Source organism: Scatophagus argus, chromosome 14, assembly GCF_020382885.2.
Source record: "Scatophagus argus isolate fScaArg1 chromosome 14, fScaArg1.pri, whole genome shotgun sequence".
Classification (NCBI taxonomy): Eukaryota; Metazoa; Chordata; class Actinopteri; family Scatophagidae; genus Scatophagus; species Scatophagus argus.
Window position 1 is genome coordinate 22,956,665 of NC_058506.1, and position 25,653 is coordinate 22,982,317.

General features: G+C 46.8%; 3 protein-coding genes across 5 annotated transcripts; 2 read left to right on the forward strand and 1 right to left on the reverse strand.

The window, feature by feature from the left end:
- Positions 1–3,786: 3,786 nt before the first annotated feature.
- Positions 3,787–7,142, forward strand: LOC124071186. Its single transcript, XM_046411667.1, has 4 exons — positions 3,787–4,471; positions 5,808–6,013; positions 6,187–6,301; positions 6,869–7,142. Exons 1-4 carry the CDS (start codon positions 4,004–4,006, stop codon positions 7,046–7,048), a joined length of 969 nt encoding a protein of 322 aa, XP_046267623.1. The 5' UTR covers positions 3,787–4,003; the 3' UTR covers positions 7,049–7,142.
- Positions 7,143–11,286: 4,144 nt separating this feature from the next.
- On the forward strand, positions 11,287–16,366 carry pgap2 (post-GPI attachment to proteins 2). Of its 3 annotated transcripts, none has more exons than XM_046409834.1 (6): positions 11,287–11,631; positions 12,420–12,593; positions 12,696–12,945; positions 13,221–13,294; positions 14,582–14,690; positions 14,768–16,366. In XM_046409834.1, exons 2-6 carry the CDS (start codon positions 12,426–12,428, stop codon positions 14,896–14,898), a joined length of 732 nt encoding a protein of 243 aa, XP_046265790.1. In that variant the 5' UTR covers positions 11,287–11,631; positions 12,420–12,425; the 3' UTR covers positions 14,899–16,366. The 3 variants fall into 3 exon arrangements, with proteins under 3 accessions (XP_046265790.1, XP_046265788.1, XP_046265789.1); XM_046409832.1 differs by having other exon boundaries at positions 11,288–11,631; positions 13,188–13,294; XM_046409833.1 differs by having other exon boundaries at positions 11,288–11,631; positions 12,425–12,593; positions 13,188–13,294.
- Positions 16,316–23,940, reverse strand: rhogb (ras homolog family member Gb). Its single transcript, XM_046409835.1, has 5 exons — positions 23,784–23,940; positions 19,302–19,425; positions 18,893–19,044; positions 18,556–18,726; positions 16,316–18,315 (listed from the first exon to the last, which is right to left on the reverse strand). Exons 3-5 carry the CDS (start codon positions 19,019–19,021, stop codon positions 18,040–18,042), a joined length of 576 nt encoding a protein of 191 aa, XP_046265791.1. The 5' UTR covers positions 19,022–19,044; positions 19,302–19,425; positions 23,784–23,940; the 3' UTR covers positions 16,316–18,039.
- Positions 23,941–25,653: the final 1,713 nt, after the last annotated feature.

The following is a 25,653-nucleotide window of genomic DNA, read 5'->3' on the forward strand; positions in this document are numbered from 1 at the left end:
GTGTCAGTGTGTCACGCAGCAGTTGCCATTCATAGACATAAGCAGCTCTAATGGGCTGTATTAACCATTGACGGTGTTGTGTCAGAGGGACGTGGATAATCTGGATCGCTTCGTTTTGAAACTTTCACCCTGTTAAGTGAGGAGTGAAGAATTATACCAAAACGACGCATCAGATCTCTGCCCAGCAGATTGATCAGACAGTTCTTTGGAACAGTGAATGAGTGTTCGATGATGTTCAGTCATTTTGTCATCCAGTTCACACCGGACAGGGTCTGAACGGTTCTCCCTACATCCCCGTCCACCAGCTCCAGTAGTCAAACAAGTCCTAGCCCTGAGTTTCAGAACAGTAGCTAAAGCCGTTTGGTTAAAACAGGTGCTGCAGCACCAGAATCAACCAAAAAAACGATGTCATGTCCACTATCGGACAAAGTCAAGGTTGAGAATTTCTTATATCCTTCATCATAACACATTGTATAGACAAAGGCGTCGTCTACAGGAGTTAGTATTCGATTTCTCCTCTTTTTGGGTGATTCTGGTGTCATGTTTGTGTAAGTTTTGGTCTGTTGGTTTGGGTGCTCTGCTTTGTCCCCGGTGGCCCCTGTTTCGCTGGGGTCTGATCACCTTCCCCAGCTCAGTCTGACTCAGCTCCCCTCTCAGCCCCGTCCTTGTCTCTAGATTCAAGATTCAGGATTCAAGATTCAAGAGTCTTTATTGTCATTTTGCAAGCATAACGAAATTTTGTGCAGATTCTCAGCTTAGAAACACACTTATAAATAGAGGGCTCAGAGAAAATTAAAATTGCACACTTAAGAAAAAAAAAAAAAATATATATATATAAAAATATAAAATACAAAATGAGGTAGATAAAAACAAAGTGCACTTAGTGCCAGACTATGTGTATACTGTGTGTGTGTATGCGGCTAGACGGGGGAGGGTGTGTGTGTGAAGTCCTGTAGGGGGGTGGGACGTGAGTGTGTCACTGTAGGGGGGTTATTGCTTTTACAGCTCTGGGGAAGAAGCTGTCCCTGAGTCTGTTGGTGCTGGTTTTAATGTTCCTGTACCGCTTTCCTGATGGAAGCGGTACAAACAGTTCGGGTGGGTGGGGTCTGTGGCAATGCGTCTTGCCTTCTTCTGGACTCGGGCAGTGTAAACTGAGTAGGACAGGGACACTCATTGACCTAGTGTCCCTTTTTGCAGCAGCTGAAACAGGCCTGTGGGTCCCACTGGCCACGCCCTCAGCCCTCGGACGCCTTCCCTGCCATGATTCACCACAGCATGATACATAGTCAGCTGAGCATCTTCCAGCTTCTTCTGTCTTTTATGCTTTTGTTGCTCACTCTGATGTTTCCAGATGTATTCTGCATGCTCGACATGCTGCAGGATCTCAGCGAGGTTGCAGAATCTCCAGGTAATGCAGGAGCAGCGGCAGGCCTCAGCCACTGGCAGGCGCTTTCTACTTAGGAAGAGATTTTCCAGGTTTGACTCGTAGTCTGAGAGTGCAGCACCTCCCATCCGATTCAGGTGTTGCGTATCGCTGTGGTAGTCAAAGGCTGCAGTGAGATGGGCCAAAAACACCTTTACAGTCTCATCTGTGTCCTCATACATCAGTGAGTGTCCCTCACTGAGGCCCCTGACGCCGCCTGCAGCTGGTTCAGGTTTGGGAGACCGTGGAGGTGGGACCATTACTGATGGTGTTGGCGTGGCCGCTGGTGGTGATGGGGGAACAGCTGCTGGGTTGTACGAAGGTGGTGGAGCAGGGTCCAGATCAGGATGCACTCTCCCAGGGCTCAGCTCCGAAGCAAGAGGATAGAGTTGATTACGGTGTGCTGTTTGTTCTTCTCTGTTTTTTAGTTCTATGTTTTACCTCTTAATCTGTATTTCCATCGTCCACATGCCATATGCTTTCTAGGCTACCTTAAAGGACATAAAATCCTTCTTTTTTTTCTTCTGTCTCATATTACACAGAATCTCCTTTTTCTGTCTTCTGTCTTTCTGGCCTTTGTCTCGTTTGCATCAGCTGTCTGTCACTCAAACTGCCCTCAAACCTGGAAAACCTATACTGTTATTCCTGTTGAATCCTTGATTACACCTACCAAGACATTTTTCATTCATAAACAGACATAATACTGGTAATGGGGTTGGATCTCCTGTCCAGACTCAGCACAGTCATGTTGTCTAGGAAGGCTTTTTCTCATCCCCAGAGTTCCAACTTCTTCTTGTACTCAGACTTGGAGTCAGCTAAGCAAGGTTAGCATTAGAACAGATCTGCCAGCTCTCCCTGTATCTCTACAGTAGGCGGGATTGGTACCACACGGCTGCCTCTTCTTTACTGTAATCCTTCACAGAAGCAGCTGTCTTTACCTAGTTTGTCGATAATTGCTTCTAAATATCAATCGTCAGCAATTTAAATTCTCGTTCACCATCCCCAGCGGACACGGTGCGCCTCCGTTCGCGGAGAAATTTCCTATTCCTACCAGTGGTCGCAGCCCATCCTCATCCCCACTTTGTGATGTAAACAAACTTTTTTTGGTGAAGAGAAAAACAATGTAGACAAAGACTGTTTGGTTTGAGAGCAAGTGTTGAGTCACACTCGAGTGTGGATTCAGGCCAACTGAAAAAACAGCAGTAAGAAACAGAATGTATTTATATCTGCATATGAGTGGTGAATGTGACCAGACCAGACAGGTGAACTACATGTCAGACAGACAAGAGAAACCAAACAAAAAGTGTCATTAATTAAGTGAGATGCGACTAAAGCATCTACAAGACGAGTCTTAATCAGCTTTGTGGTCAGACATTCAAGTAGAGTTGTGTGTGGCCCTGCAAAGTTACCACAAATCGTATTTATAAAAATGTGCTGAGAGAAACTTCATGACAAGACAAAACAAGACAACTTTATTTGTACGGCCCATTTGTACAGCAGTTTGTCTCAAAGGGCTCAACATAACATCAGCAACATCCTCTGCCCTTCGACCCTCACATCGACTGAGGAAAAACTCCCAGAAGAACCTTTAACAGGAAACACTGGGAGAAAGCTCAGGGTGAACAACAGAGGAGGGATCCCTCACCCAGGACGGGCAGACGTGCAATGGATGTTGTACAGGCAGGAAAGCAGTTAACAACAAGACAACAACAAGTAAACTAAAAAGACAAGTAAAACAAAATCTCAACTCAAAAAAATTTTAAATTTTCATGTCATTCATCCGTTAGGCAGACAGGCAGGAAACACAGAAGACATTTAATAATTAACTGTCTGAGCATAACAATACATGGAATAAAACAGTAATGTTCCATCACACTCTCCAGACCAAACAAAGAGTCACATGACCATGTTTCAGTCTTCAAAGGCTGATGCATGTCTGATAAAGAAGTCAGACTGGGATATCTGCTGTGTGCAGAAGGTTGGACTACAGAGGCATTTGATCCTCAGTGAAGATGGAGACAGTCAGCGATCAGCATCACTGATGTGTCTGATGTGCCCTGCAACAAAAAGTTTTGAACACATTCAGACAGAACGGCGCTCGACAAAACACTGTACAATATATAGTTAGGTACACGTAAACATGTACACAGCCAAGAAACAAGAACCTTTATAAATCTGTGCCAGGGTGGACGTGAACGGCAGCCTCGAGAAGATGGTGATTAAAAGTCCGTCAGAGTTTCTGGCTGTGTGATCACTTAGAGAAGAGAGCAGGTTGGACGTGATTCTCCACTTGAAGGAACAGCGTTCGACCTCATCGCAGCCTTTAATGCTCCTGATGTTTTGATTTGCTTTGTGAATCAGCCCACACTGTGGAGCATCACAGAGGCTGTCAGTCAGTGGCCAGTGGTGCTCAGGACTGTGTCACACCTTTTGGGTGTGGTCTGTGTTTGTTTCCCTGATCTGATCAGATCAGAGAGCGCTGTCATTTCTGACTGCTGAGCACACCGAGAAGAGGGCTTCTTTCATTGACCTCACTTTCATTTTATTCATTTATCACTTTAAAGGGTCTCTCACCTGAGCATGAAGAGACTTGTCAACAGGAGAGGATATAAAGAACATGTTTTTGAAGAGCTGCATCTGAAGCTGAAAGATCTGAAACAGAAAGCTCAGGATTTGATGAACCAGTACCTCATCAAAGACAACATCCCACCTTACCCCCGACCAGAGTTTCACGTGTCTCATCTGAAACACGACACGGACCGGGACGGGTTACGTGGCATCAGGAGGGATATGGGCTTCAAGAACCCGGACGAGAATGAAGACTCTCTGCTGTGGTGGAGTCTGGTGGTGGGACCTGACCAGATGAAGTCGGCTGAGAGGAGGCTCCTGGAGACCACCTACCCAGACCGGACCGAGGAGCAGGTCCAGACACAGCAGAGCTTCCTGGGAAAGTTCGCCACCTCCCCGGCCTTCAAGAAGTCCTCCAGGCTGGGCTCGTACCGCTTCACCTTCCCCCTGGACGAGGTGCTGAAGGCCTACAGCCAGCAGGTACTGAGAGTCAGGTTAGAGCCGATCACAGTTTGTGTGATGTCAAAAGTACAAAACAAATCAAACAGGAGGGGGCCTGTGCTGTTATTGTTAGTCGTAGTGTTGACATCAGCTGCTCACATGAGACTTTGTTCAGCTCCACGCAGCTGATCGGTCGCCGTCTGAAGTGTGTGTGAATGTCAGGGCGGCGTGGGTGAGGGGAAGTTTCCGACACCCTTCCACCATCCAGTGAGCAGCTCTGAGAGCCCAAACTGGAGGCCCAGCTGCCTTTACTGGTTCTGAAGGCTGCGAGCTCCTGCTGGCAGCTCGTGCTGTTGGATTAATGTGTTAACAAGGATACAATGTTATGCAGAGGTGTACTTATAACAATTTTATAGACAAATGCTATTATTTATAGTCGCGGCGGAGAGTGGGTGGTGGGGTGGGCGGGCGTAACAGAAAATAATTGAGAAGCACTGGATTAATCTGAGACAGCAGTCACTGATTTCGTTGCTGTTTGGTGTTCAGTGAATGGTCGTACAACTTTTGTGAAATCACTTTAAATCCGTCTGCAGTTTTTAAAGGTTTTAGGAAATTAGGAAGTGCCAGTGACCAATCACAGCAGGGAGATGTCAGCAGCCTGTCCTCACCTCGAAACTCTCAAAAGTCAACGTCACCAAAAATGCAGAGAGTGCAGCTGAGCCAGTGTGTTTTGCAATGAGCCGTGGTAACTGATCTGTCCGCTCTTGCGATGTGCACAGACGTGGTTTCTTTATGTCCACACATTATGATACTAATCACAGCCGTACGAACGACTTTGTCTGCGGCCGCACGCCCCATGTGATCAAACAAACGTTTGAGCAATGCTGACATACCTGCCTGCCCGCCTGCACAAACTCCCTCATCCAGTCTGAGGTTATCCCACTCATCAGCCTCTTACACACAGACCAAACAGTATATTTAGAATTTAATTAAAGGTAGGAAGATGGGAAGAATTCATATCAACGCATGACATTATTCTGACTGATTGTTGGGCTGCTGAAATGTGGTCAGGTAACATTAAAACCTTATTCTGAAAAATCATCATATGTGAGACTGAGAAGGAGCCTTAACTCCGTCCTGATTCATGCTGCAAAGCAGAGAGAGAAGTAACAAGATGCTCTGAGTTGTCAGGTATGTTCACCTGCCTGGCTGAGCCCAAGTCCTGCCCACACTGGAGCAGGGAGGCAAACAGCACAATATGGGCAAAACGCAGACTCTGACGCTGAGCTGAAGTGAAAGTGAAAGTGAAAGTGAAAGTGAATAAAGCGTCCTGTTTCTGTCTTTCTTCCATTAAAACCTCTTGTATTGTCTCCAGTTTTGCTCCAACAATCAGCCTGTCCTGCGGGTCTTAAAGACCGTCCTGTACAAACAGGAAGTGATGTACGCTGTGCTGGTCCACAGCCCAACCAACCAGGAGCTGTGGTCACACCTTCCTCTGCTGACTGATGACCCAAACTCTGTCTGCGCTTTCAAAGATGGCTGCTTCATCTGGCGGCCTGAGGCCATGTGTGAGACACACAGGTAAGGACAGGACAACGAAACGTGATGACACGTTGAGTCTTTGAGACGTTTAAAACATCTCTGTGCGGCAGTAATAGACGTGATGATGTCACTTCCTGTAAGAAGACGCGCTGTGACGTTTAAGCCGTTGATCGCGTGCTGAAATGTTTTGTTTGTCTCTCTCATGTTGTCAGATATGCTTTGGTCCTGAGGCCTGATGAGAAGCAGATGAGAGCGGAGGAGGTTTCGTCTCGCCGTGAGTTTTATGTTTGGGACAACGTGAGCGTCGCCCTGCATGTGGGCGAACAGGTAGACTCAGTGCTCCTCCTGCTGACTGTGTGCAGACTGTCCCACCTCCTCCTCAGTCTGTGTAGGAAACTGAAAGTGAAACTGGATGTTTCCATGCATGTTCTAAAGATAAACAGGTTCTGACGGATCAGCAGGTTCTGATGGATCTGATCCTCTGATTCAGATACATTTCAAGAGTCATTTTGCTTTTATTTCAGCACCTTTTCTCCGATGAGTCTCGTCTGTAAAGTCTTAATGTTTGGTGAAAATGTTTTACATCTGGACTGGAGGACAAACCCAAGAAGCTTCCTGCCACAGGGTGTCACGTTCAACATACACAGCATCATGATGTTTCTTCACGATCGTGACCCTCTCCAACATTAATGACATCCTTCTTTGTGCTGAATTCCCACATTGTGGGCTCTGTGTTACACTGTCATTTAACAATAATCTGAGCTGGATGTTAGCCTGGCTGAGGACGATCTCGCCCTGCATCTTCACCACCTTCTGACCTCTGGACACGTCTTTCATTCAGCGACCCTGCAGTCGTTCTGCTCGTCATCTTCTTCTGTTCTTCTGCTGTTTCAGGTGCTGAACTTTGGTGCTGACCGGCTGAGAGAAAACCTGACATTCTGTAGCAGAGCAAAGCCTATAATCATACGTCATCACAAGTTTGATGACTTCTCACAAGCTGAACAGTTAGTTAAGAAACTGTGGCCTCGCCATCCATCCCTACTGGACAGAGCATATAAATTAAGGGTTCAATAACAAACTTTAATTTAGCTATTTAATTTCAGATGATGTTATAATCGTGCCTTGTGGTTGAGTGTAATAAACTGTGCCTTTTCTTCTTCTTCTTCTATCTACTCGTGTGTATTGAGTTGATTTGTGCTCGTGCACTGCCAGCATTTCAATAGCATCCTGATGAGTTTCCCTCATCGTATGTTCAGTGTAGACGCAGGAGGTCTTTTGGACATGTGCAGAGTGTGATGTTTGTCTTAATGTGTGTCTGTGACCTCTGACCTCAGGTGGGAAGCTTCCTGTGAACAGGTTGGCTGTAACATGGAGCTCATAGGTCACATTAGGGTGACTGTATTCTGTTGTGTTGATCAGAAAGGCAGAACTATGGGAGAATTTTAATCACACATGCATAAAAACTGTGGAGTCACTGTTAACCAGAAGAGGGTCACATGACCTTTAGATGTCTTTATTCATTCAGCTCATTTGTCCATCAAGAAGTAGACAGTAGTATACAACAGAAACACAGTACAAGTGCCTCAGACTTTACTTCCCACCATGTTGATGAAACCATCAGTGATCTGAAGCTGAAGCTCTGCTGCCACCTGCTGCTCCTCACTGCAGGGTCATGGTCAACACCTTAACACTGTATCAATCAAAGCACTGCAGTCTCCTGCTTACCTCAGCAGACCTGGTCAGGGTTTGGTCTTCTGCCCATATTTAAACCACGTTAATATCCATGAAGGTGGTCCTCATCAAGTGTTCAAGATGTAAACTGATCAGATGAGTAACAGTAATACTAAGTTTTTGTATATACTTTTGATGGAGGCTTGTTTTTCTTTTCTCAGGCATCATTTTTTAATCATTTTAACTTCAGGTTTGAGCTTTATTATTGGACTACTTGAAAAAGAACATAATTTTTAAAATCAGTAAATAAAGAATCGGGACATCGTCACCAGATGAAGGTGATGACAGCAGGATAAACATACTGAGCGGACTCCATTACCCACAATGCACAGCTCCCTCTGTGTGTTATGTAGGCTGCGTAAAGGGAGCTGAGGAGCAGCTATCTTCAGTTTTAAACTTCTAGTCTTCGGCCGACACAGACTCAAGTCACATCACTTGACTCCATTGTTCAGATTTCACACAGCGCCCTCTGGAGGCACTCGAGGATTAACACGACCTCAGACATTCACACACCTGGAAAGACACTGAGGGGTTCAAGTTCAGTGTTTGATCCCAGAATAGACACTTTGCAGAGACTTTGAACTTCAGAAGTATTTACTGGGTAGAATTTCCCCTTTTGCTTGTCTCTCCGACGACGTAACTTTGCTGCCTCCTATTTTCAACCTCTTCTGCCTGAATCCGATCTTGCCGAGATCCCATTATTCTGGGAGACCACTCTGGTCCCCCACAGGTGCATTATCTTCAGTTGGAACAACCTTTTGCACATTTTGTTATAATTGTTTTTATTGTTTTAGAATTGTTGAATCAATCAACCAACTTTATTTAAAGTAGAGAATCACAGCATGGACCCACACGCCTTTACAAGAGCATAAAACAAACAGCAGAAGATTTAAAACAGATTAAGAAGACACATTAAGAAAGCCCCCAGTGTTAGCGTGGTGAGTGATGAATCTCTCCTGCTGCAGTGTGATGATGCCTTCTTCAGCCTCTCACCACAGTGCCCAGTTAACTGTTTCATCTCACACCGCTGGTTCGCTGCTCACTGCATCCCCTGCTGGGTCTTCATCTGCTCTCTCCAGTGGTGACGGGTGGTTGGGCCACAGTTCCTGAACCAACTGTTCACCTTGTGGGAAGTCATCAAACTTGTCAGCAGTTACAATTGAAGGATATTCTCTGCTGCAGAACTTCAGGTTTTCTCTCAGCTGGTCAGCACCAAAGTTCAGCACCTGAAACAGCAGAAGAACAGAAGAAGATTCTTTGATTCTTTGTTAGCAGCCAGGCTAAATGCTAACTAAGTCGAGAAGACACAAGCTTACAATAGAGTCAAGGCTTATAAATAATATTTCTGTTCATATCACGTTAATCTGTATCTGGCTTTTCCAGTTGCTAGGTAATCCAAAGATAGCAAACAGATGGAGCTGCTGTAACGCTGAACAGGGGGCCTTATGGGGACTGACTTGCTTTTGGAGCCATTTGAGGTACTGCCCTTTCTGGCATTTTGTCACATTCAGTTTCCTACACAGACTGAGGAGGAGGTGGGACAGTCTGCACACAGTCAGCAGGAGGAGCACTGAGTCTACCTGTTCGCCCACATGCAGGGCGACGCTCACGTTGTCCCAAACATAAAACTCACGGCGAGACGAAACCTCCTCCGCTCTCATCTGCTTCTCATCAGGCCTCAGGACCAAAGCATATCTGACAACATGAGAGAGACAAACAAAACATTTCAGCACGCGATAAACGGCTTAAACGTCACAGCGCCTCTTCTTACAGGAAGTGACATCATCACGTCTATTACTGCCGCACAGAGATGTTTTAAACGTCTCAAAGACTCAACGTGTCATCACGTTTCGTTGTTCTGTCCTTACCTGTGTGTCTCACACATGGCCTCAGGCCGCCAGATGAAGCAGCCATCTTTGAAAGCGCAGACAGAGTTTGGGTCATCAGTCAGCAGAGGAAGGTGTGACCACAGCTCCTGGTTGGTTGGGCTGTGGACCAGCACAGCGTACATCACTTCCTGTTTGTACAGGACGGTCTTTAACACCCGCAGGACAGGCTGATTGTTGGAGCAAAACTGGAGACAATACAAGAGGTTTTAATGGAAGAAAGACAGAAACAGGACGCTTTATTCACTTTCACTTTCACTTTCACTTTCACTTCAGCTCAGCGTCAGAGTCTGCGTTTTGCCCATATTGTGCTGTTTGCCTCCCTGCTCCAGTGTGGGCAGGACTTGGGCTCAGCCAGGCAGGTGAACATACCTGACAACTCAGAGCATCTTGTTACTTCTCTCTCTGCTTTGCAGCATGAATCAGGACGGAGTTAAGGCTCCTTCTCAGTCTCACATATGATGATTTTTCAGAATAAGGTTTTAATGTTACCTGACCACATTTCAGCAGCCCAACAATCAGTCAGAATAATGTCATGCGTTGATATGAATTCTTCCCATCTTCCTACCTTTAATTAAATTCTAAATATACTGTTTGGTCTGTGTGTAAGAGGCTGATGAGTGGGATAACCTCAGACTGGATGAGGGAGTTTGTGCAGGCAGGCAGGCAGGTATGTCAGCATTGCTCAAACGTTTGTTTGATCACATGGGGCGTGCGGCCGCAGACAAAGTCGTTCGTATGGCTGTGATTAGTATTAGGGTTAAATGCAGAGAACAAATTTCGTTGGAGTGAGTTCCCTCCAATGACAAAATATGTCACTTTCATCTTTCATCTTTCATCCACCACACAGTAGACAGACAGCAGAGCACCTTCTCCCACAGGCTGCTACAGGAAGTCTCTCCTGCCACACGCCATCACACTGTACAATAACAGCTAAAACTCTGGTCATAACTTTACAGTCTACTGGCACCTTACACTCTACCTCTACTTTATTTTGCACTACATTACACTGTTTACTGTTGTATATATACTTTTTATATATTGCCTTGTATATATATTTATATATGCCACTTTTTATTTTGCTATTTTTAACTTTTGTTTAGCTTGTTGTGTGTATTGCTGCTGCTGCACTGCAATTCCCCAGCCTGGGATCAATAAAGTATATCTATCTATCTATCTATTACTTTGCCTTGTTGTGTGATGTGGCAAAGAAAGCTGCTGAGTGAGCAATTTGGCAGCGTTAGACCACGTAGCTCAGTGACATTTTTCATACAAAGAGCTGTAAGAAGACTTTTTATGTTAGTAACGTGAAAGGTTGTGCTCCTGCAATATTCAGCTATTATAGTAGCAAAAAATGGAACTAGTCAAGTAAAGTGTAAATACCTCAAAGTTGTAGGCTACGGCACAGGTAAATGAAGTGTGTTATGATTAAGTAATTAAGTATATTATAATTATTATCATTATTGTTGTTGTTGTTGTTGTTATGTCGTCCCGTAGAACTTATGTCTGTTTTGTTAATGGCTCATAATATAATAATATAAAGACAGTGTTGTATTTTTTGTATTTTTCTCGGGATTTTGTTCTGGTATTTATAGATTTTGTTCAAACTTTGTCAGAAAATAATCGAACTCAGCAATCGATACGGTGAAATAAAGACGCGACAGACCCTTATTGTGAAGGTGGCTATGGCCGGAAGTCGTTGTCCTCCGTGTAGTTATTCCGGTACCGGTGAGGGAGCAAAGTGAGTCGCCTTGTGTGGTCAATAATCATTAAATAAATACAGCAAAAGCGCAATATAATGTCTGTCAGCGACATTCAAGTGTTCGCAGAGAAATCACACATCTGGCTAAAAAAACAGATTTAAAGCCACATTTCGCGCCGTTCCTAGTTAACGTTAGCTAACTATGTTAAGTTACCTGGACTGCCAGAGAAGCTAATCCGAGCTAACGGGATTAGCTGTGTGGGCTCTGACCAAAGCCGGCGGTGGTAAAATGTCCGTGAAGCGGAGCACCTAGTGGACCAATCTGAAGAGCCGTGAAGGTAAGTGTTTTACGGTGTAATGTTTCAGGCTGCCTGTTAGCCGACACCTGTGTGGAGACAGAAGACAGGGACAGGGAGCTAAGCTAACGTCGTTTGACTGGTCAGGTCTGCAGAAAGTCTTCTCGCGGTGACCTGTCAAAACTTCACTGACGATTCTTTGAATTTTAGTTCACTCGCATTGAAGCAGAGATCGGAGTTGCCTTATTGGAAACGCTTGTGGTTTTTGAACTGATCTACAGCTCGGCTTGGTACAATCTAAGCAGCAGTAGCAAGTTTTTTTACATTTATGACTGAACTTCAGTTGATGTGTATGAATGGATTAGTCAGCGACTTGATTGGATAACAGCATCTGTTAACATGGTGCAGTATCCATACAGCTTGACAACACGCACTTTAAAAGCTGCTGAACCCCACCACACATGCTGGCCGCCATTAGCTTAGCATTAGATATTTTGGTGTCAGACAACAAAAGACGACAGACGAAATGCTCAGCCAGCTTTGTGCTCATCAGCTCGTCAGTGTTCTGTGAAAAGTCCTGGTTTGTGTCAGCTCTTGATCACAGTTCTTCAGACAAAAGTAGCCTCCTTCATGTTGTGTTGGACTGGTGTGTTTACCTGCGGGTTATTTACATGATACTCAGTTATCAGTTGGCCTGTAAAACATCAGGAAACAGAGATGTGACTGTACTGATTAATGATGGAGATGAATGTGTCGCTGACGCCGCTCAAAGTGTTTTATTCAGATGCTGTCAGACGTGTTTCAGCGATCCAGCATGTGATCTCGTTTAGTCCAGGATGCTCCAGGGGCCGTACGGCAGCCTGGACCGGGACCGGCCCCTCATCCGGCTCCCTTTCACCAGCTTCGCTGTGGGGACGGTCCTGCTGCCTCTGACGGGCCTCATTGCCTGCCTCTTCATCTCGCTCGTGTACCACTTTGAGGACGCGACGTACACACACTGTCATGTAAGTCGTCACGTGGCGTAAAACTTCAACAGCTGCTCCGCCTCCTGTGTGGGAAGCTTAAACGAGCGCTTGTGTGTGTTTTTCTTTTTTTTGTTCAACCAGGTGTCAAACTACCTGCCATCCATCAGTGCTGCCATCAGCCGCGTGCCGGAGCGCTACATCTGGCGCTGCTGCATCGGCCTGCACTCGGCGCCGCGCTACCTGGTGTCCGCCGCCTACTTCACCTTCTACCGCAGTCGCTTCGCCAAGAGGCTGCCGGAGCTGCTGCTGAGCGGGCTGGCCCTCCTCTGCAGCCTCGCCGAAAACACGGGCCTGCTGCTGCTCACATACGTGTCGTCCACCGAAACATACAGTGAGTGTCAGGGCCCAACAGAGGCCAGCCGACCCGGTCAGGATCCGGTCAGGATCTAAAGCCTCGCAGACGAGGGACTCGGGGGTCTCAGCTACGTCTGATATCTTCAACATAACTTGAACATGATGTCAAATACAAACTGACAAAAGCTTCTCATACGACTTCACGTTCCCTCCGGCAGAGAACACATGAATCTGTTGTAAATTTCCAAATCCATGTTAATCAGCTGTTTGTCTCTGCAGATGTTCATAAAAATGGCTTCATTGTGTTCATAGCGAGCTCGCTGCTGCACATGCTCATTACATGCAGGCTGTGGCAGGTGATCAGGAGACACTATGTGAACCCAGAGGTAAATTGTCTGCCTGTCTTTCTGTCTCTCTGTCTGTCTGTCTGACTTTCTGTCTGTCTCTCTGTCTGTCTGTTTGTCTTTCTGTCTGTTTTTTTGTCTGCCTGTCTTTCTGTCCATCTCTCTGCCTGTCTGTCTCTGCCTGTCGGTCTGTCTTTCTGTCTGTCTCTCTGTCTGTCTGCCTGTCTTTCTGTCTGTCTGTTTTTTTGTCTGTCTGTCTGCCTGTCTCTCTGTCCATCTCTCTGTCTGTCTGTCTCTCTTTTGAATAATGAAGGAGTGCTTGAGGACATTGTAGGAAGTTTCAGCTGTGCTTATATAAGCCCTGTGGTCCATGAGGAGGATTTCAGGTTCTCTCAGTTGAGGTTTTCCTGGTCCTTGTTGTGGTTGAAGGACACCTTGAGGAGGATCACGTGGCTCGTGATGATGTTTTGGGGGTCTGTTGACATGATTGTGGACCAAGAAGAGAGTCAGTGGTTGCTGGTTTTCTCAGTGAGTCCTAATGGTCATCAGTAGGATGTAGGAACCACTGAGAAGGTTCTGTTGGACTTTGAGGTGGCTCTAGGTGTGCTGGAGGTTTTTAGGGGTTTGAGGACATTTTGAGGAGCTTTTGAGTGACTCGAGGAATGTTTCAGAAGGTTCTAACAGTCCTCGAGGAGGTTGAATTGATATTTTATCAGGTGCTTGTGGTAATTGAAGAGGTTTGAGGAAGATCGTGAGGTCGTGAGGATGTTTTATTGTTTTAAATCCTCAGTCAACAGGATGTGTTGTGGCAAACTGCACGTCGGGCAGGAAGTGGATGAATAAGTTTAGCTTCTGTCTGAACTTTATTTTGGTGCTTCCCTCTTTCAGTGTCAGCAGAGCAAATGTGTTGCTGAGTGGCGGCAGCAGGTTTAACCACAGCTCGTCATGTGACTGCTGAGCTTCCAGGCAGCCTTCACTTTATCCAGAGCACAAGCTGTTGAAACTGAAAACAAACTGAATGTGAACACCCATTTCAGACAAATCCCACTTTAGAAGAGAATTGTGACTTATTTTCTCCCACACATCCTGGAATTATTTAACCTTTTTAAAGAAAACCACCAACCGTTCATGCTGCTTTTCTGTTTGATGTGAATGTTTTCAGCCGTCAGTTGGACAAAACAAGACCTCAGGGTGACTCGAGACTATTAAGTTTTACGGACCAAATGATGACTCGATTGAGAGAAATCGTTAGCAGCAGGTTGTTTCTCTGCTTTTCTCTTCTCTCTGTTAGTTTCTGACACATTTAAATTCTGTGTGTGTACGTCTCAGGAAGTGACATCATACCGCTGGAAGGTGCGTCTCTTCCTGTTTAACATCATCTGTTGTCTTGTGGCTGCTTACTTCTTCAGACGCCACAACAAGTTCTGTGAGGAGGGAGGTGAGTGTTTCAGTCCTGCTGTGTTCTTCACACCTGGGGTCTCCTCAGTACTCACTTCCTGTCTCTCCGCCCTCCAGTCTACACCCTGTTCGCCCTCTTTGAATACCTGGTGGTGTTCTCCAACATGGCCTTCCACATGACAGCCTTCTGGGACTTTGGGAGCAAAGAGGTGATTGTGGCCACGCCCCCTGAGGACAAGCGATACTGAGCAGCACCTCACCTGTTGAATTCCACCGATGAGAGGCCATGAAACTGGTTTGAACTTGACAAATGTGAACACATGAAGGTGTCGTGGACTGATGAGGTGTGAGTTTCGTACGGTTCAGAACAGAACAGAACTGATCAACTGAATGTCAGTTTGTCTACAACAAATTAAAATAAAGAAAGTAACATTTGAAAAGCAGCCGTTTTCATGTTTCTCTCGAGGCGATGACACGTGAAAGTCATCTCAGAGCTTCATTAAAGGGACGGTTCGCCCGAGATCAAAAGTCTTCTTTAGTGAGACACATGCTAACTAAGCTAACTGACCTGAAGAGGTGAAGGACGGCGTTAACGTTTACATCCTGCCCTGTGACGAGCCTCGCAAGCCTCCTGGATTCATTACTTCATTACATTCAACAGAAGACAGGCATCTGTCAGCTGATGTCTCCTGAACGGTGTCTGATTTTGGGGTGAATGTCCCTTTAAACTGTGCGTCAGCCTGTTGGTCTCCAGACGTCCTGACAGGACGACTCATTTCTGGCTGCCATCTTCAGATTCACAGACGTCTTCTTCTGGTTTATGAAAAGGTTTGTTTTCCCTGTGGAGTTGTGGAGCAGGACGCCACCGCTGGACCTTTACAGTGAATCAGAGCCGCGTCCACACAGGACAGAGAGACAGAGACTCAGAAAAGACAGGAACAGGAAGTGGCCCCGGCCTCTGAGGAGACACTGCAGGAAGAGACGACATCCTGAAACCACCAAAGCTTCAGTCCAGAGAAAGTTTCCCACGAACTCCTCCTGTCTTCTCCACTGAGTTAACGTCTGAATGGACTTTAATTATTGGACTGAATTCAGATAAAATAAAATTTCAAAGAAACTGCTTCCATCAATCAGCTGGTTAGAAGGTTGATCTGCTTCTTCTTGTTTGATGGCTGATTAATTGACATTTTTTAAACATAAATTGTGTGCAGCTTCAGTTCTGTGTGTGTTTGTTGTCCAGGAGGACGACAGCGATAAGAGCGAAACGTCAGCTGTGTTTGTGTTTGATGACTTTGTTACCTGACACCACAACAGTCCCTTCATCGTTTGGGGAAGTTGTTAGTCCGCAGGTCATTTATTAACTTTGCTTCCACCAACTTCATTTTCCCGCACAACAAAACAGCACAGAGACGCCACACGTCCTGAAATGCGGTTCATGTTCCATAGTCCGGCGGCTGAAGGTGTTTACATACACGGATGATAGTGTATTAGTACTCCTCCATAGTACTTTGTGTACATTGCTAATTAGCTGAGGTTACCGTGCCAACACATTAAGCAAAGATAATGAACGGTAACCCAGCTAAGTATACTGACAATCCTACTGTTAGCATGTTAGCATGGTGACATTAGCGTGTAGTTCAAACATAAGAAACAAAACGCATACAGCATGTTTTAAGTGTCTCATTTAAATAAAAACAGTAAATGAAAAAATCAAAACCAATCACATTTTTTAAACATAAAACTGAATGAACTTCAGTGACGTGACAGACTTGAGCTGACTGGACTTCAGTTTAGCAGCTCTGCTAACAGACTTGGCTGCGTGTTGTTAGCCATGCTAGCAGCCCAAACACAAAACGTTTCTTTCCTGATCAAACATTTGTACAGCAGGTTTGTGGGTTTGCTAGGCTACTTTAAGAATCTCACTGTTTTATTCCTTTTGTTTCTTTGCGAAATCCGAGACAGACTTTCAGATCCTGTTTCAGGGCCTGCCGAGGCAGTTACAAGTAAATCAGGATGTTTCTTAATCATACGTTTGGTTCCAGTGGCACAGCGTTTCTCTGCCTGATGCTGTTCTGTCTCCATGTCATCGTTCAGAATCTTTTGGTGAATCGCCTCGCTAACTAACTGATCGTCTTGTTGAGTTTGACGTCAGCCTTTTCATCTTTTAAAGTTTGTCAACGTTTATTTCTGTGCAGTTGAACGATCAGTGAGAGACACGAAAGCCGTCACACCGAGCCCTGACAGTGAACACATCATGTAAAAGTTCCCAGTCTGCACTTTAATTCTCAGTATCAATAACCATTTATTCAACTTCCTGTTTTCTATTTGCGACAGCTTATGACTCCACCAGAGCTGTTTCCTGTCCGACCCGCCCATTTTCACACTGATGCTAATTCATCTGAAAACACTTGAGCTCTTTCATCCGGACCTTGTGACAACCACACCAGCAAAGGTTTTCAACATGCCCCGACACTCCGCTCCTGTCAGAGGAACACCGTGACACACAGCTCCCACAATGCTTTGGGAATGTAAACAGGAAGCATACCGAGTGATTCCACTTGGTTAGCTGTTAGCAGCTCCTGTTAGCATCACTGTGACACTGAAGAAAACGTACGGAGGTTTGTTCTAGATGGACATCAGAGATAATGACATCCTCAGGAAGTGATGTCACACTGGATGATGTCAACATGTGTTTCATGTCTGTGTGGTGACGTTTCCCTCAGGCAGGACTCTGAGGAGGCGCAGTGACATGTGACTAACTGCAGCAGTTCGGTGCTCAGGATCTCGATTGGCCGCTGAGCGTGTTGTTCAGCGCTCGCATCAGTGGGACAAACTGCAACGACCGCCTTCCTGTTGTTTTTACCTGCAGCTGGACTTTGACTGCAGGAAGTCAGAGATGATTTTAACTTGTGTTCTGGTGTTTCAGGAAGGTTCAAATTTAATCCAGAAGGAAAAGATGGTTTTAACAAGAACTTTCCAGGAGCCCTTCAGAAGGTGAGGGGTCCCCGATCTGACACAAAACAGTCCCTGTCGTGATACCTGGAAAGCTCCTGCACCACCCGACAGCACCAACCCCTGCAGAGCTGCACTCAGTTAAAACTACAGACGACGTCTCCCTTTCATTTTATTTTAATCGTTATTATTAGCTTGAGAAATGCTCTAAGACACTGGTTCATCATTTCAGTTTTATAGACCCCCACCCCACCACCACCAACCCAAAATCCCAGCCCTAAACTCATAACTACCTTTTCTACTTCTTCAAAGACAAAAGAAAAAATTCTATCCAGACATAAGAACACGTAACCAAACAGTCTCTCAGGCAGTCGAGCCTCAGAATCAACCCGGTCGGGACCCGTCGGTGCTCCCGGTGAGGCGTTCGAGGCTCGGCCCTACAGCAGGACGCAGGGCCTCTTGCTGACAGTGGGCTGCGGGTTCAGGAAGGCCCTCACGGCCTCTGTGAACACGTCCTTGATGCCGTCCTGGTTCAGGGCCGAGCACTCCAGGTAGCGGATGGCGTGGATCTGGCGGGCGAGTGCGGTGCCCTGCTGGTGGGTGACAGGCGTCTGGTTCTGCTCTTTCAGCTTCCTCTGAGTGTCGGCGTCGTTCCGGAGGTCGCTCTTTGTGCCGACCAAGAGGATGGGAACGCCAGGACAGTGGTGTGACACCTGGAGACAAAGATCAGTAAATACAACTGGAAACTGCTTCTTCTTCTGAGACAAACCTTCTGCCTGCGGCAAAGCTACAGGAAGCTAACGCAGGTGACACATACACCTTCCTCACTCCTCCTCCTCTCCTCGCACTTGGCAGGTGTTAGTGTTCAAAGCCAGCTGCTAAGTAAATGAAATGTGATTTTCTTTGTAAAGATTTTCCCCTGCGGTTGTTGCCGGGCGGATTTGACCTCTGACCTCTGGATGCCACTTGTGCTTGACGTTCTCATAGGACGCGGGACTCGAGATGGAGAAGCAGATGATGAAGACGTTGGTCTGCGGGTAGGACAGCGTCCTCAGTCGATCATACTCCTCTTGACCCGCTGTGTCCCACAGGTTGAGACTGATGATCCTGTTGTCCACCGTCACCTGAACACACCACACACACACACAGTCAAACAAAGAAACTTGCAGCTAAAGCAAAAATTCTTTATGAATATTAACAGATGAACTAACGATGAAAAATGTTTCACGCACACTGACACACGCACACACTCACATATGTGCGCACACACACACACACACACACACACACCTGGCTGCTGTAGTTGTCGAACACAGTGGGGATGTACTCTTTGGGAAAAGCTCCGGTGGTGTAGGAGATGAGCAGGCAGGTCTTCCCCACAGCACCGTCACCCACCACAACACACTTTATGCTCTGCATGATGACCTTTGACCTTCAGCAACCTGCAACACACACACGCACGTCGCTGCTGTCAGCTTCAGGCGGCCGACAGCCTCACAGTTTGATGACATAATGAAGCTTGTTGTGTTGCTCGTGGGCTGCTGTGAGCCCCACTTCCTGTTCTGCTCTGCTTCGCTTCATTCTCAAAACAGAAGAATTTGACTCAGTCAGAACCCAGCAGAGAACAGGAGATCACTTGTAGAGGTGACACAGAGGTGATGTTAAAGTTTACCTGATGAACTGCCATGTGAATGTTTACCTGTCTGAGTTTGCCTTCAGTGCGTCTGATTGGTTCGCTCGCCCTGAATGGGGTTGGCAGACACACTTCGGTTTCCTTCGGTTAACGCTGCTCGTTCAGAAGCTCATGACGTCCCATCGTCTGACTGCAGAGAGACAGAGAGAGGACGGGGGGAGGGAGACGGGGGGGACAGTTTGTCCTCTGTCAGTATTTGTGTTTATGGAAATGATGGCTGCAGAAGGAAACGGTTTCCAAACAAAACAGAGATGTTATCCTGTACACACACACTCACAAACACACAGATTTGAATGTTAGTGTGACGCCTCCAGTTTCAGCACACGCAGCAGCAGGAGGATCAGCAGCAGTGCTGAGTGGTGGCACAAGATGATGTCTGAAGCTGCCCCGTTATTTTGTCCAGCACAGTCATGTTCAAGTCAGTAAACTTCAATCCGAGTCACCAAAGTCAAGTTCGAAGCACCGACTCATGTTCTCCCACGTCGTGTCCCAGTCATCCAGATCCAAGTCACCAAAGTCAAGTTCGAAGCACCGACTCATGTTCTCCCACGTCGTGTCCCAGTCATCCAGATCAGGTCAGGTCTGGAGGTCTGAAGTCATGTCTGAAAAGCCCATGTCTGAGTCAAAACAGTTTTGTCTACAGTCTGGCAGGTCTCGTCAAATCCGAGTCGGGCGGACGTGTCTGACATGACCAGGGTGACTCGGCGGTGACACGACTTCTATGAATTAGTCCTGAGTCTCCAAGGATGAAGGCAACTCGTCTCAAGATCTCATATCGGGATTCGAAGCCTCCAGTGATGCTGCAGTCCCTGATGCCTTGTCCAGGTCACCCAGATTCTTTCAGAGTCAGAGTCTGCTTCATTTTGTGAACTTTCATAGTCTTAGCTTCAGTTTCAGTTAGCTGCTTGGGCGTGTGCTGCTGAAACCCTTGAAGGAAGACCAGAGCCAGGGATCAGATGAACGTAATGCTGGCAGCTCGTGTGCTGAACTCCGTCCAGATGTCTGGATAGAGAAAGTGGCTCAGCCCAGACCCTGGGGACGGACCCCACCCTCCCGTCTCTCTCTCTCTGGGTGGAGGTCAGCTGAGCTCACTCGTGCTTTAACCTCTGATCTCACAGTTTTCCATATTCTCCTCCCCATCATGTTGTTTCGATGGCGTACTGAGAGATCAACTGCAACGTTTGATTAAAAGTCTCAGATCCCTAAAGCGTAACTCTGGTGTTATTCTCTACCTGTTACAGGTGTGAGAACACCTCACGCACGCACACAACAGCTGCTCCGTGGTTTTCATCTGACAAACAGGAGGAAACAGGACGTCAGCTGGGGACTATTTTCAATGGCGGATGAATCCACATTTGTGCTGTGCTGCGCATTTGTGTCAGCAGGACAGAGTGTGTGTGACTGACTGCAGTGTGTGTGATGATGGTGATGAAGGGAGGAAGATAAACGCTAAACGACCGACTGCTGCCACAGTGAACACGTCGATCGATGAAGAGCGAAAGAAATCTTTCATGTGTTGTAACTTTGTAACTTTTGTAACTGTGATGTCGCTGGAAAAAAGGAAGTTTGGGCAGAAAAGTCATTGTGGTTTCATGTTGAAAGCCTGCAGGAACTCAGGGCTGAGAAGTTCGACAGCTTGTCCATTTTGTGAGTGAGATGCCACGCCTCAGCTCCTGCACTTCTTCTTGTGTCCACTAGATGCCGCTCTGATAAAACTGACAGTGAATGGGAAAACCCACAGCGTCTGTCCACAAACATGAAGTCAGTGTTTATCTGACGGGCGTACAAAATGACAAACAGTCAGAGACACACAGCAGCTAACAGCGTTAGCCACATTAGCGAGTCCATCATGTCTGCTGGGTTTGAACCCCAAACTAACATCAAATAACTGAGCAAACCCTGTGCCGCATCGAGCACCCTAAGAGGTCTTCAGCTCAGACTGTCCTGAAACCAGCAGGTCTGAACACGAGGGGGGCAGCGAGACAGCGAGACATGGTGCAAAAGGCGGACTGTGACAGGAAGACAGAAGAAGAAAACTCAGATTAAAAAAGAGGAAGAAACCTGCAGGAGGCCCAAACTGATCCTGAGCTGTTCCCAGGTCAGATGACAGATTTGGAGTCCAGACTGGGTCTCCTCCCTATTGGAAGGAGTCCTGGAGGATCCTGATCCACATCAGGGTTTGCCATGAAAGAGCAGCGGCTCTGAGCTCCTGCCAGGCTACGTTCACACATGCATAGTGTTAATGTATGTGCGTGTATGTGTGGCTCACTTCCTGTTGCACACTTTGTTTCACCTGGTGCACGTCGAGTCAGGGACGACTCTGAGCTGCAGTTTCCGTACTGCTGCCGATCACCGCCTCTGGCCGACTGCCGACACGAGTCGTGGCCTCCGGCCCCTGCAGAGGACCTGTGGCCTCGAGTCCCCCTCCAGTCGCACTGTTTTCTGCTTGTCAGGCGTGGAGACGTTTCTGTCAGAGTTAAAGCCTTCAGCTGAAGCGTGTCACCAACAGAAACCGGACTGGAGTCAGAAACCTCCCAGAGTTCGTCACTGAGTAAAGTCTGTATGAAGAGCACGTTAAAACCAGAGCAGGACAGGACAGGTCGGGACACCGGGAGACTTCAGACATAAAAGAGAGAAATTAAAATGTGAGCTTTGTCTCAGAAGCTCCCAGAAATAAAAGCTGCGGTCACAAAGTCCGCAGCTTGTTGTCTCCGTCAGGGTTTTCAGCGTTTCAGGAACTACCAGCTTTGGTTTCGTCCTGTCAGCTGTGTTCTGTCTTTATTTTTATTCCATTTTGCCGCTTTAGGAGGAATCTGCCGAGCCACAGAGGAACCAAGTCATCCGGCAGCTGAGCGGGAAAATCTCTAAAAGTGCAGCCACGAGCTTCATTCACTATTTTCATTTGCTTACTTTTTAGTGATCAGAATAAAGAGACGGTTGCTCTGCAAAATGATGACATTAAGGTATTTTAAGGACAAATTAAAGTTTTTGTCCACCAGGTGGTGGACAAAAAGGGAAACATTTTTGAGAATAGAAAGAATCAAGTGAGAACTGGCTCGGCCTTTGTAGAAGTTACTCACGTGACCAGTGAGGTGTACAAGCTGGACCAGAACCAGAATAAAAGAATATGAAACCGAAGGCAGGAGGAGAACACTGGACCAAACTGAGTCCCTGAGACACTGAAACCTGACCTTATAGACCACTTTGACAACTAAACTGTGGTCCATCCCAGCACAGGAGCTCTGACACTTCAGACAGCTGGCTCATCGCGTGTCTGACCACCTGAGCTCACCACGGTCCCAGACCTCAGGTGGCAGCCGTCAGAGGGGGACGGGCGGAGACGACCTGACCGACGCCGAGAGACTGCAGCCCTAACAGTCGGACGGGCCAAAGAGGAAGTGCTCTGTGTTGAAACTGAAACAGGAAGGGCTTGTCCGCCGCTCTGTTTGTCCAGCAGCAGCATGTGTGAGGCCGTCTGAGAGCAGACCAGCACACACCGAACAAACAGCAGGACCTGCTGACACGACGGGACATCTGAAGACGTTAACTGTGTCCCCCCTGTAGGCCAAACAGGTCTGGTATTTGACCAAACCGGTACTAAAGTCCTGGACCAGTCAGGACCGAAACACCACAGGACACCGGGGACAAACCAGATCAAAACACCAGGGGACATCAGGGCCCAGTTGAACCACGGGACCCCAGATGATGACTGGACTGAAACTGCAGAGAACTGAGTGAATATTTGACAGCTGACAGCTGAGTAGTCGCTGCATTCACACTGATTTCCTTTTAGATTCTGGGAAGCCTCCGACTGTCCACTGCGATGTGTCTGAGTCACATCTGAGCGCGTGCAGCTGCTGACTCGCTGTGATGTCACCTCGTCCGCCGTGACGACGACGCCATTTAGTCAGTGGGGTTTTTGTCCTGACACAGCACATCCCATAATGTACATGTGGTTCTAATGGGCGGTTTGCGCTCTGATCACTTCATGTCTTATCAGGGAAGACAGACAGGTGACTCTGAGCACCTGCACTCACCTGGTGACCTCACAGGTACAACATTTCACTGCACTCACTACTTTAACTGTCATCCTGACTACTTACTTTCACTGAGGTAATAATTTCAGTGCAGGACTTTTACTGTAGTACAGGATCTGAGTACTTCCTCCACCACTGAATACTCCCACAGTAGTACAAATGCTGCTTCACTTAATCAATCTGCAGTACTTCTGTTGTAGTCAAGCTTTGCTTTAGTTTATACTGAGTTTATGTAAAAGGAGACAGAAGCACACACACACACACACACACACACACTGGGAGTGGTCACACTTCATCTCCAGTTCCCTTCTGCTACACACAGTCAGGTTATTGATGCGCTGGAGAATCGATCGATCAGCTGATGAGAGCTAAAGAAGAGATCAATAACACACAGAGAAGAAACGCACGCGCGCACACACACACACACACACACACAGTGACAGAGACTCACCGGTCATCAGTCCTCCTTTCCGGGCTCACAGCTCCTCTCAGTCCTGCTCCGTCCTCTCTGTGTGTGTGTGTGTCAGCGTGTGTGTCAGTGTGTGTGCGGGAGGGACAGCGGATCTCTATGTCAATGTGAGGCAGGCGGGTGGAGCTAACGAAGAGGAGGAAGTCCAAGAGAGAGAGAGGAAGTGGAGGAGCAAGTTTGAGGAAGTTTACCGTGTGTGTGTGCACGCGCGCGTGTGTTTCTGTGTGTGTGTGTGTGTGTGTGTGTGTGTGTGTGTGTGTGTGTGTGTGTGTGTGTGTAACACTGGGCTTTTCTGTTTGTTCTGCCCCGCATTGAGAAACATGTGTTTCTAATTTAATGAACCAATCAGAAACCAGCAGTTGAAGCGCCGTGAAGCCCCGCCCACCACCAGATTGATTGACAGGTGTGCTCAGACTTTAGTAATTTAAGTTCGGTTTTGAAGCAGGTTCAGAAATGGTGAAATGGGATGTTGTTTCCTGTTGTCTTTGTGGGTTTTTTGTCTCTTCGTTGTTGCTAACAGCTGCTTTGTCTGGAGGTTTTGGTTCAGGTTCAGGCTACAGGGACAGCCACTGGTCTGATTACCAAGGGCCTGTGGCCCCACAATGCCCCCCCTGGCGCCGCCCCTCCTCCTCCATCTTGCTGACATGTTCATTTATAGTTTCGCTTTTATCTGAAGTTACAGGCAGCAGCTAGTTAGCTTAGCTAAGATAGATAAGATAAGATAAGATAAGAACTTTATTGATCCCGCAGGAAATTGTTGTGCCAGGGTTGCAATACAAAGAAGCATACAAAAGTAGACAGTAATTTCCCCAGAAAATATAAAAAAACAGAGTAATATATAAAAAATAACAGAGTATATAGCATATACACAACACAAAGACGAGGAGCAACTCTGGCAGGCGTCCGTTCGTAGCAGCTCCGGAAGTAGATATCAGTAACTCACTTCTGTAGCGTTTCATCATTCATCCACGAAGCTGCACTTCCTGTCTGTGGCCGCAGGGTGGCGCCATCACACCGACACCTCGGACCAATGCTGCCTTCCCGTGCTGTCGGAGAAGGGATTTGTCACACTGGAGGTTTGTTTAAGCAGATCAGGAGAAGGATTCACCATCACACACTTTATTTAATTCACTGGCTTATTTTGTCTAAGAACTTCTGACTTATTGTCGTTTCCAGCGCACACTCGGTGACCAGAGGGTCAAATGAGACGTATTAGATAACAAAAACTTTAGAGCTGTGAGAATGAAATGACATGAACAATCAGTGTCGTTTTCAGAGCTGAACAGGGAGACAGACAGCAGCTGGTAGTTTCATTATTCATTAACAGTTCGGCACTCCGTCAGTGTGCCGACCACAAACTGCAGCCGTTCAGAAACAGCAGATCTGCTGATGGTGACGGGACATCAGCACCGGGATGAAACTCTGAACCTGCTGCGCCTCACCGTGTCAGCTGCTGTTATCAACGAGGGGTCCGTAAATGCACCGTCAGACGCCACTGAGGTGAACTTCGGTATTCGCAGGTTCAGCTTCGTTGTTGTCCCTGCGGATACCAGTTAGACTAAACTCATCGTCATGTCATCTCCATGACAACTGAGCAGCTCCACCTGCTGATGAAGACCACGAGATAAAGTTGAAGGCTGTGGAAACACCAACAACAACATGAGATCTTCAGCCAAACATTGTTCACTTCTCCTTTAAAATCATCTCTCTTACATTAGTCAGTTAAAGTGTTTTGGTAACAAGAAAAATAGTCAAACTTCTATCTTATTTTTAATATTAATTTGTGATTCTTTTGTGAGCTGTTTGCGAATGGACTTCCTGTTTGTGAAATGGAAGCTACAGTCTAATCTTC